A 12,451-nucleotide genomic window follows, 5' to 3' on the forward strand; every position below is an offset into this window, starting at 1 on the left:
GCAGTAATAACTCTTGTATTGTTTTATAAATGTCTTCGCCATGAAGAGGAATCCTGCTTTTCTGTGTTTGGGGTTGTTTTTTTTAATGAGTTAGCTTTTACAATGTATGTTCAGTTTTAAAAACATAACTCCATGACTTTTAAAAAAAGGGAGATGTTTTGAGTGTCATCCATTGACATTTACATATATAAATGTTGATATTCTGCCTTTTTTGTTTTTGCAATATTTATCTGCTTTGTTTTATAACATGAATCTCAAGTAGGAGGTCGCTTTGTTTACATTCAGTTCTATGAATGTAGAATTCCAAAGAGTAATGGAATAAGAGCACCACCTAATGGGTGACTAAACGAAAACAATAAATCTTCTGTAAAACCCTATCACTACTGCTGAACTGATGGAAAATCTGACTTTTAAATTTTGAGGCTTGCCTTTTCCCCATTTTTTACAATTTTCATGTTTTATTAAGCAGAAGCCATTTTTATTTTCTTGCAGATAACAAAATAATTCTTCATAATGGAAAACCGTAAAGTCGCCCATTGTGTCAATATTTTATTTACTTGCAGATTGTTCCCTTTACATACAACACCTTTCCTGCATTGGTATATTTTCTGTCATTTGTGGAAGAAGCAGGCATATATGGTTTGCCAAGTGTTTGCAAGCTGCTGCGGTTGTATTCATTTTGTTTACTTGTCATGGCTGATTTTTGCCCATTTTACTTTCTGCTCTTTATAATATAGGCATCCATATACTGTGTGTTGGATTTTTCTGCAGAATAAAAGCATGAATAATTATTCAAATTTATAAATATACTTTGCTGGAAAAAGATATCATTGCAGTGCTTTGCCACATGATCCAGTTGCTTATAAACCTCTACTTTAAAAAAAAAGAAAAGAAATAATTGGTTTTGATTTAATTTGTGTTATATAACAACAGTGTTTTGCATCTTCATTCAGATAAACCCATCTTCCAAGGAATGGTGTGTTCTTGCACTAAACTTTTGGAACTGTTTGTAAATCTGCAAAAGTGCATCTATAACTAAAGACATCAATTTAATATATTTTTCAGCTTGTGGAGATATCCCAGAACAAATTAAAGGTCCAAGTGGGATCATCACTAGCCCAGGTTGGCCTCTTGAATATCCAGCAAGATTGAATTGTAGCTGGTATATCCGAGCAAACCCAGGTGAAATTATTACAATAAGGTAATTTGGGTGCTGTACTTTACAAATATATTGTGGAAAATGTAAGCAATTGTCTAAAAAAAAATGTACATGTTTTACTAAGTGTAAATTTAGTCCTTGTAAACATTCCATTTTCTAACTTTATTCTGCTTCTTGACTTTATTGAATTAAATAGCCAGATATATAGCAGCGCTAAATTATGCCTGGGTATCAGATCTTAAAACTAAAATTTGGTTATGGGTGTCTGGGAGCATTTCATTGAATTTTACATACTAGGTTCTATAGGGAATACTTTATATGATCCGAAAGTTTAGGAAATATATGTTTCCTATATACAAACTTATGGCAGGATCCAAAGAAGGTTGCTTAGGCTCATGCAAGGACTTTTACTAGCCTTGTGAACTTGTGACTACTTTCTCATGAAAAAGTCAATCCCCACGCAGTCACAAACTGCTTTTGAAAGTCCTCTTTTTCAAAACAAGCAAACAAACACACACAACAGTTTGTTTGTGCCTCTTCTGCTATTTGAAAATATCAAGGTTAAAATTCCTTGTGGAAGTAGTTTCTCTAGGTTGGATCCAAAAGTGCCTTTAGGAACACAGGAGGTGTCTTCCATGCATGTAAGTGCTGCACTAGAACCTCTCAGTTAAAGTAGCACAGAAGCTTTTGCATTGTTGGTTTTGCTACCAGCAACTTGGAAATTCCTTTCAGGGTTGAAGAGCAGAGTATAAATACTTGGAAGTTAACAGGGCTTTGTTTCAGCCGGAACTCAGTGCAACTCAGTTCCAGCACCTCTCAGGTAGGCGCCATTGCCATTATAAGAGAAAAAGGGAGGCACGCATCATGAGTTCTGGCACCTCATTTTTTAGAAAAATAGCACTGGACTAAATAAAACAATAAAACAGATAGTGTTCTCGAAGCTACAAACATGAGCCTGACCAAACTGTGGGAGGCGGTGGAAGACAGGAGTGCCTGGCGTGCTCTGGTCCATGGGGTCACGAAGAGTCGGACACGACTAAACGACTAAACAACAACAACAAATAAAACAAATGCAAATAGAAGCTAAATTGTAATATGTTCTTTCACTTGTAACCTCTTGTGCCTGTGGAAGCATGCAACTTGCTATAGAACTTATGATATGAAATCTGGTATTTGACAATAGTGTTTCAGCTTGCCATTTAGGAAAAGGGCACACAAAAAAGATGTATGTATGAGAAAAGGTTAAAACGTCTGTTCATTGGCTCTGATTTTAGTGGAAAGCGAGAGGCTGAGAAAGAGAGAAAAGAATCTTCCTAATAGATGTAATAGATGTATCATATCAGTAGTTCATATCTAGAAATAATTGATAATATATATCTGTTTTGGATTAAAAACTCTTAAGGTTTTGAAATGTATTTTTTCCAATTGGGGAGGGAAAAATTAGGTCTTGTTGAACTTAATGTCTGTCAAAAATTAAGGATATGTGTATTAAATAGTTGTTTGTTAAGGGATTATACTAATATTTAACAGCAACAAAAAAGAAATATAACTCATTTACCTTGTGTAGTTTTCAGGATTTTGATGTTCAAGGATCACGGCGATGCAGTTCAGATTCCCTGACGATAGGGGCATACAAAAACATGGAAAATTATAGAGTGTGTGGGTCTTCTATTCCATCTCCATATATATCTTCACAGGACCATGTTTGGGTCAGATTTCATTCAGATGATAGTATATCACGAAAAGGATTCAGACTGACTTATTTTGCAGGTAAACTTTAAATGTTGTAATTAAACGTTTTCTAGATTTGGGGGCCAGTCTTTTCAGCCTTGGGTATTTTTTGGGGTTTTTTTTTAAGAAACCACAGTGCATCGATCAATGGAAGCTTAAGAAAGAGATGATGGTTATTAATATTCTTTTTATTTTTAAAAATGTAGAAAGTAGGACGGCAGTTGCTAACATCCATACGTTGCCATTTCAGACCCATTGTAGAGATATTTGAAACACTACTTAAGGCATTTGTAGTAGGTATATTGGAAATATTGATAACTGTTCTAAAGCTCAGAAAATGAACCCAGTCCTCCAAACAACTTTCTAGAGAGACACACCAAATTTTATGCAATAGATCCCTCACTCTTGATGGAACATTTTCATGCACTCTTCATCCATGATAGAACATGCAAACATGTTATGGAGTACAAAATGTTAATCAGCCAAAGGCCTGGCTATAGAGCAACATTTTCACCTGGTGCCTAAAGATGTACAGCATAATGAAGCTGCCAGACAAACCTCACTGGGGAGAGTATTCCATAATTGGGGAGCCATCTCAGAAAAGGCCTGTTCTTGTGTTGCCACCCTCTGGACCTCTCATGAAGGAGGCACACAAAGAAAGGACTCGGTTGATGATCGCAGAGTCTGGGTTGGTTCACATAGGGAGAGGCTATCCTTGGGGTATTGTGGTCCTATATAAATAAAACCATATGGAGCTCCTCAAACTGTGTTGTTTTTTTACACCAGTATAGTTCATATTGTTCCAGATAAACTGTTAATGTTCAGATTATGCTTCAGATTACATACGCTTCAGGTTACAGACTCCCCTAACCCAGAAATAGTACCTTGGGTTAAGAACTTTGCTTCAGGGTGAGAACAGAAATTGTGCTCTGGGGCGCAGCAGCAGCAGGAGGCCCATTAGCTAAAGTGGTGCTTCAGGTTAAGAACAGTTTCAGGTTAAGTACGGACCTCTGGAACGAATTAAGTACTTAACCCGAGGTAAGGTAAAGGGACCCCTGACCATTAGGTCCAGTCATGACTGACTCTGGGATTGCGGCGCTCATCTCGCTTTATTGGCCGAGGGAGCCGGCGTTTGTCCGCAGACAGCTTCCGGGTCATGTGGCCAGCATGACTAAGCCACTTCTGGTGAACCAGAGCAGCACACGGAAACGCTGTTTACCTTCCGGCCGGAGTGGTACCTATTTATCTACTTGCACTTTGACGTGCTTTTGAACTGCTAGGTTGGCAGGAGCAGGGACCGATCAACGGGAGCTCACCCCGTCACGGGGATTCGAACCGCCAACCTTCTGATCGGCAAATCCTAGGCTCTGTGGTTTAACCCACAGCGCCACCTGTGTCCCTTAGTTAACCCGAGGTACCACTGTACTATTTCCAGCTGACTGATTTTTATTGATTAGTGCAGGGCTAGCCAACATAGTGCCCTCCTGAAGTTGATGTGCTGCAGCTCACACCATCCCAGAGAATTGGCCAGTCCTGGCTGGGGCTGATGAGAATGAACAGTCCAATAACATAGGGGGGGGCATCTGTATTGGATTCCAGTACATTTCAGAGCACACTCCTAAGTGTTAGTGTTGTCCCAAACAGCCTCGTTTTTGTATACCTGAAGAAGTGTCTTCGTCTCCATCGTTCAGCCCATACACTGAGGTCCAGTTTCCAAACTGCCTTCTGACAGTTCCTTCACGGCGAGAAGTGAAGTTACAGGGAACCGGGCAGAGGGCCTTCTCAGTAGGGACACCCACCCCATGGAACACCCGCCCATCAGATGTCAGACATAAAACAACTGCACAACTTTCCAAAGACATCTGAAGGGAGCCTTGTATCAGGAAGTTTTAAATGTTTGATGCTTTGTTGTGTTTTTATTATGTTGGAAGCTACCCAGAGTGGCTGGGGCAACCCAGTCAGATAGGTAGGATATTATTATTATTATTATTATTATTAGCATGACACTGTAAGATAAACAAGTAATAAATGTAAAAGTGGGCACATGATAATTTCTTTAATGTTCATTTTTAGGGAAATCCAGCGAACCAAGCTGCGACTGTAACCAATTCCATTGTGCTAATGGGAAATGTATTCCAGAATCTTGGAAATGCAATGACATGGATGAATGTGGAGACAACTCTGATGAAGAAATCTGTGCCAAAGCTAGTCCTCCAACTGCTGCTTCCTTCCAGCCATGTGCATACAACCAGTTCCAGTGTCTGTCTCGTTTCAATGTTTACACTTGCATTCCAGAATCCTCGAAATGTGATGGAAACCTTGACTGTCTTGACTTGGGAGATGAAATAGACTGTGGCGTGCCAACATGTGGACAGTTGCTGAAATATTTTTATGGTACTTTCAATTCTCCCAATTATCCAGACTTTTATCCTCCAGGGAGCAACTGCACATGGCTGATAGACACTGGGGACCACCGCAAAGTTATTTTGCGTTTCACTGACTTTAAGCTTGATGGTACCGGATATGGGGACTATGTCAAAATATATGACGGTTTAGAGGAGAATCCACGCAAGCTATTGCGTGTTTTAACTGCTTTTGACTCTCATGCCCCCCTTACAGTTGTTTCTTCTTCCGGTCAAATCAGAGTGCATTTTTGCGCTGACAAAGTGAATGCAGCAAGAGGATTTAATGCTACCTATCAGGTTGATGGCTTCTGCCTGCCATGGGAAATTCCATGTGGTGGAAACTGGGGCTGTTACACAGAGCAGCAGCGCTGTGATGGCTATTGGCATTGTCCAAATGGAAGAGATGAAACAAACTGTACTATGTGCCAAAAGGAAGAATTTCCTTGCTCTCGGAATGGTGCCTGCTATCCACGCTCTGATCGCTGCAACTACCAGAACCACTGCCCCAACGGCTCGGATGAAAAGAATTGCTTCTTTTGCCAGCCAGGAAATTTCCACTGCAAAAATAACCGGTGTGTGTTTGAAAGCTGGGTCTGCGATTCCCAAGATGATTGTGGCGATGGTAGTGATGAAGAGAATTGCCCAGTTATTGTACCCACCAGAGTAATAACTGCTGCTGTCATTGGAAGTCTTATTTGTGGGCTGCTCCTTGTCATTGCACTGGGATGCACTTGTAAGCTGTATTCTTTGAGAATGTTTGAACGAAGGTAAGATTTTGCGATTACAAAAGAAAAGCTGCTATTTTATTGTTCCTGATTTACCAGAAAATACTGTCTAAACAATTGTCTGTGGGTGGCTACTTTTACTGAGGAATGCTAGACATTTTCTTTACCATTCAAAAAAGTTGTCTTAGTATGTAGCTATAAAGCAGCATGGCTGTGAATGCTTCAAATATTCAGGGGATCGTCCAGTGCCTTCAAATAGGAGTTTGATTAGACTTAAGTAATTAACACTAGTAATTCAAATTGGATCCACATATTATATAGGTAACAAGCTTGTGCAAGCACAGTTCTTCCTTCCGTAAAATTGTATGAGGGTTGTTATCAAACTTAGGGTTGTTGTTATTTAGTAAATTATTATTGTAGCACCATCAGTGTGCATGGCAATTTAGAGGATAAGGGGATAGATGCCTTTCCCCATGAGACTGCAGTCTAAAATTTGACTCCAATGAAACAACAGAGACAGAAATCACTGATACAGTGGTGGCGCACTTATTATCTATGAAAACTAAATTGTAACCTGTTTATGTTCTTAAATAGATCTTTTGAGACACAGTTGTCTAGAGTCGAGGCTGAGTTGTTAAGAAGGGAAGCACCTCCTTCCTATGGACAGTTGATTGCTCAGGGCTTAATTCCACCAGTTGAAGACTTCCCTGTTTGCTCACCAAATCAGGTAAGAACTTTCATATTAATTAAAAATAGATTACTATGAATGAGAAGTATAAAATCATAAAGTACCAGTGAATCAATTAGCTAGCGAAACGCCTTATTGCAGCAGTTTCTGCTCACTTCCAACAAGTTGACAAAAACTCTTTGCAGATCTTTGAAAAGTTACTGTGAACAGCACAGCATCTGTTGACACACTATGTTTTAACACCACATGGTGGCGCTTAACAACCTTGTCTAAGATTCCCAAATTCATACTGTAGCTTGAAATTCAGTGATAGCTCTTAATTCTTCCACAATACACAGGCAAGCTGTTTCTCCTCCTTGGTCATAAATCTGTGTGCTCATATAAGATTGTTTTTGTATTGTCACTAGATATAGCTTTCTGCGGTACAAAGTATTTTTATTGTCACCAGAATAAAAACATACTTGGTTGAAAGTCAGTTTTTTTAAAAAAAAATGAAAATAAAATGGGTATATCATCAAACTCCACGTTAGGAAATTTTGCCCTGCCTTTCTTATCCAAAAGCATTTAAGGAATTGATAAGCAGCAACTTAATCCAAAATCACTGGAAAACCAGGCTAGTGATTTGGGGTACCTAAATGTGGATCAGTATAAGTAATTTTGCTCACTTGATAAATACTATAAATGGGTGCTTAATTTACGAAATGTATTAGATACATGTCATGTGTATATATTCATATTTTTATTTTGAGCGATTTAAATGTAAACAAAAAAGAACATAAGCACTGTCATTGAACCCAGTCCTCAACTGTTAACAAAATGATTCTCACATACATATTTAACTGAAGAACAGTCAGAGGACTTAGATTCTAGACTTGCATGTTGCCAAATTGAATGAAGCTTATCTAGAGAGCTCCTTATTGCATTTCCCCCCAAGGTGTTGTTTCTTCATAGCATCTGCCTTACCTGTGCCTTTGTTTTCACAGGCTTCTGTTTTAGAAAATTTGAGGCTAGCAGTGAGGTCTCAGCTTGGATTTACCTCTATCAGGCTTCCAATTGCGGGCCGGTCAAGCAATATTTGGAACCGAATCTTTAATTTTGCAAGATCTCGCCATTCTGGATCCCTGGCACTGGTTTCCTCAGACGGAGATGACATTGCCAACCCGAATGCTAGCAGAGAAGGTGAAAGAAACGGCTCTCACCGAAACCTCTTTTCAGTAGAGTCTGATGATACAGACACAGAAACTGAGCGAAGAGACACAGCAGGTGCCGTTGGTGGCGTTGCTGCTACTTTGCCTCAGAAGGTCCCTCCTGCAACAGCCGTCGAAGCAGCTGTCGTCTGTGGAGCTTCCTCAGCTCAGAATATCAGCAGCAGTTCGGACGGTGGAAGAGAAGCAGCGAGCGTGGAACCCCCGAGTTCCAGTCCAGGGCGCCACCAGTTCTCCAGTGCACTTAGTCGTATGACTCAAGGGTTACGTTGGGTACGCTTCACTTTAGGGAGGTCGAGTCCCGTCAGCCAGAACCAAAGTCCTTTGAGACAGCTTGATAATGGGGTAGGTGGAGGAAGAGACGAAGATGATGATGTTGAAATGCTCATTCCCGCCTCTGATGCGGCATCAGACTTTGATGCGAATGACTGCTCAAGACCTCTTCTTGACCTCACCTCAGAACAAGGACAAGGGCTTAGGCAGCCTTACAGTGCGGCACATAATGGGATGCGGTCCTGTAATCGAGATGGCCCTTGTGAGCGCTGTGGAATTGTACATACTGCCCAGATACCTGACACTTGCTTAGAAGCAGCACTGAAAAACGAAACTAGTGATGATGAGGCTTTGCTACTTTGTTAAGTCTAGTTTGAGTGGGTGGAAATGTATGTAAGTTGGAGCAATATTGGTGATTGTTTTGTACTTCATAATTAAGGGGGAAAAGCAGTTGTTGTTTTTTCATTTCAAAAAAGAATCCAGGGCAAATCATGGGACTTAAAATGTTCTTGTGCATGACTGAATGAATATTTGTCATATGGGCAACTAAAACAAATGTTTTCCCAGGTCAGTATACGTAATGTACACCTGTTGCTATTTGGTTATTTAATGGTCATCTTCTGAGGGCTTTTCAAAGAAACTCCATTTTCTATTATTAGTATTCTTAAAGCAAGTGCAAGGAAGTGACTGCAGAGAGAATACCTTTGTAATTTGTGAAACGCACTAGCAACAGATGAGCTTTGTGGAGCCTCTCAAAATGTTCAGGCTTGTCTGAACATTTGCGTTTAAAGTGTTGCAGAGGTTTGCATCTGTAGCCAGTCCCTTACCCAAACTTTAAAGATTAATGCAGAATGAGGTAATATGGGAAGCCCTCTTGTGTCAGATAGTTTTAACATGATGGTGTAATTTAGAACAGAAACTTAGCTGCTCAACCACTTATGTCTGCCTGCCACTCACTGCAGGTTGTCAGGCTAGTTTGTACAAAATATTTATTCCTTTTTGAAATCAAAACCAACGTACTTTTGCCAATATAATTTTAACTGAATATACTAAATGCTGATTATTGCAAAAAGTATTCTTTTTCTCTCTTGTGGTTTATAATATATTTGTCTAATTACTGATTGTCATCATGCTGAACTTTTTCAGAAGGAAGAGAGACTTTCTCCAATACACTATATATTTTTTTCTTTTAGAAATTCAAACAGCAGTTAACTTAGATAAAACTGATGGCAAAAAAATCTTTTGTAGCTTTTATAACATTGACTTTAATAAGTTGGTCTAGTATGGTACAACCAAATAAGGTGTAAAAATTCAGAGTAATTTTTCATCTATCTTTGAAGATAGATATCCGAAGCAGTTAAAATATGCATTTAATTCTTGTATATAATGTGTTTTTTAAAGCTGAGATAGGTACCTATAACTCTAGAAAATATGTTCCAACTGCTAATGGATCTTCTCCCTAATAGGGTTTAAATTTGTCTGGTCTAAAGGGATTTGCACTAAAACTATGTTAAGGTCTCTAAAGAGCTTAGTGCACAAGCACTATCACTTTAAGTACTAGTCTCTAATACTGCAATGAAATATATATAAATATCTAAAAAAAATATTTCCATTGCTCTGTTTTTGGGTTCTTGCTTTCTTCTGTTGTTTGTTGCTGCAACTGAATTTGCTTTACTAATTTCCTATTTATTCATTGTATTTAAAAAGCTGGTTTACCTGGCATCAGTTTGCGCTTTTTTAAAAAAAGAAAAAGAAATATTCAGTATATTTCAAGGTTTTTATTTTTGTTACATCACATTTTGGCTGCAAAACACACCAGTGGGGAGAAAACATTCATAGTTTCCAGTTTTGTGACCAGAAAGTGGTTGTTGTTGCTACTAAATGATATCAAGAAATCCATCTTTTGAGAAGGTAAAGATTGTCAATTGCTGTTATATTTATTCTTTGCCAGTCTAAGTAGGCTTAATGATTTAGTATGAAAAATGTATTTGTGTGTGACTGTATGCTATTTATTAAATTTTCCATACATTGCTGAATGTCATTTTTAAAGCATGTTTAAAGTCTTGTGGATTTCTTGTTGTGTTATGCTGTCAGAAAAAACTGGCAATGTTTTAAGATGTATCAAATTAAAAAATCTTACTATGTATTGAGGTACTTTGTAAAGAGAAACCTGAAGGTATATTAGTTTTCTATTTTTGTAGTTTTTAAAAATAAAAATAAAAATACACAAATAGAAAACATGGTATAAAATGAGGGCTGCTGCAGTTATCATTATACCATACCAAGAATGGACACAGTGTTCTTTGCACTCTTTGCATTCTTTGCACACAATATAGGCTGTACAGTAGCACCCAGAACAATATTTGGTGAGCATGAAAAATTTGCAGCCACAGAAGGGAAAAAACAATTTGCTAACAGCAGAAGCGGCCACGACCAAACTAGTAATTCCCAAGTAGGGAAAAACAGAAAATATTTTGCTGTAAAGTAAACAGAAAAATGTCATAGTGTTCAGCAGATAAAGGTCACATCAGATTTCCCAAGCTTGTTGCAATCTGTTGTATGGCACTTCATATAATAATAGGACAAACCTGTAATTATAGCTTGTAAGCAGAGTTTTTGAAATTGATAACCTGGTTCAAACGTACGAAGGGGTTGGTTCTAAATTTGCATGATCACCCCCTCTATTCCTTCATGAAAACATAATGTGAAAGTGTGATAGTGTAGAGCCCTGGTTTCTGTCATTCCCCTAAAAGTGGGTGAGGGAGAGATTGCTGCCATTCTGTAAGCACATCAAGGGTGCAGAAGCTCTGGGCCACCATAGAGTCTTAATCTCTACATTTAAGCGTCTTGCCTACAATTCCACCACATATGGGCTACTCTCTGCAGCTGTAACAACTGGGGTACAGAGACATGCTAAATACCTACTGTGCCTTGACGCTCTGTGTGTGACCAGTCACACTCTTGCTAAGAAGCCCTTTATCTTTATGGCCACTTTCTATGTGAAAAGGAAAGCTAGAAATTTGAGTGGTAAGCATTCATTTAGGTACACACATTAATAGTGGAATTCTAAACATGTTTACTAAGTACTTAGTTCCACTGGTGGTGAAACTCCTTGGCAATGTGCAGTTGGGGAATTTCAGGTGCTGGTCTAAAATGGCAGTTCTGTCTTTAGATGGTAATGTATATTTACTTCAAGTGAGATAGTTCTGCTGTATACAGAGGCCTTCTGGCTCGTTTTTCTGAGTGGGGCCCTGGACTTCTCTACACTAAAGTTCTGCCATAAAGTGATACCTTGGTTTACAATCATAATCCGTTCCGGAGGTCCGGTTGTAAACCAAAACAGGTTGTAACCCAAGACGCACTTTCGCCAATGGGGCCTCCAAAAAAAGTGGGTTGTAATAATAATAAAAAAAGGTTGTAATCCAAAAAAAGGGACACACACTTCAGGGTTTGATGTGGTTGTAATCCAAAATGGTTGCAAACCAAGGTACCACTGTACTGGCATCTCTGCTTCCAAGTAAATGTGATTAGGAACACAACACAAGCCTGAAATCCTACATATAAGTGCACTTTACTGGGAAGTAGGGCTGATTTAATTCAAGATTTGCTTCAGAGTAGAGATGCACAAGATAGGGCTGCATACTGCCACTGAATTTTATACAGCTCAGTTCTAAAAACATTTTTTTTAAAAAGTGACCTACTCCATAAGGTGGAATGTGAGATAATTATTTTTGGAAACTACTACTGGCGCCCAGAGGGACGCGGGTGGCGCTGTGGGTAAAACCTCAGTGCCTAGGACTTGCCAATCGCATGGTCGAATCCCCACGGCGGGGTGAGCTCCCGTCTTTCGGTCCCAGCTCCTGCCCACCTAGCAGTTCGAAAGCACCCCTAAGTGCAAGTAGATAAATAGGTACCATATAGCGGGAAGGTAAACGGCGTTTCCGTGTGCTGCGCTAGTGCTGGCTCACCAGAGCAGCTTCGTCACGCTGGCCACGTGACCTGGAAGTGTCTGCGGACAGCGCTGGCCCCCGGCCTCTTAAGTGAGATGAGCGCACAACCCTAGAGTCTGACACAACTGGCCCGTACGGGCAGGGGTACCTTTACCTTTACCTTTTTACTGGCGCCCAGATCCTTCAATAAATTTACCTGGTCCCTTTAAATCTGCATTGACACTTTTATATTTAGTTTGCCCTGCTTTGAAAGGAAGATGGCAACGAATGTTCTGAATGCAGTAACTCTACTTAAGACTGGAGTTGCTATTCCCA

At 39.4% G+C, this 12,451-nt stretch overlaps 1 protein-coding gene across 1 annotated transcript in view; it reads left to right on the plus strand.

The window, feature by feature from the left end:
• LRP12 (LDL receptor related protein 12) overlaps window positions 1-10,330 on the plus strand; it is a 37,219-nt gene extending 26,889 nt beyond the window's left edge. Inside the window, exons 3-7 of the mRNA XM_028736307.2 lie at window positions 1,066-1,201; window positions 2,727-2,929; window positions 4,964-6,062; window positions 6,615-6,747; window positions 7,692-10,330. Of these exons, the coding sequence (XP_028592140.2) occupies window positions 1,066-1,201; window positions 2,727-2,929; window positions 4,964-6,062; window positions 6,615-6,747; window positions 7,692-8,552 (2,432 nt within the window). The 3' untranslated portion in view covers window positions 8,553-10,330. The remainder of the gene's footprint in view (window positions 1-1,065; window positions 1,202-2,726; window positions 2,930-4,963; window positions 6,063-6,614; window positions 6,748-7,691) is intronic.
• Window positions 10,331-12,451: the final 2,121 nt, after the last annotated feature.

Source organism: Podarcis muralis, chromosome 8, assembly GCF_964188315.1.
Source record: "Podarcis muralis chromosome 8, rPodMur119.hap1.1, whole genome shotgun sequence".
NCBI lineage: Eukaryota > Metazoa > Chordata > Lepidosauria > Squamata > Lacertidae > Podarcis > Podarcis muralis.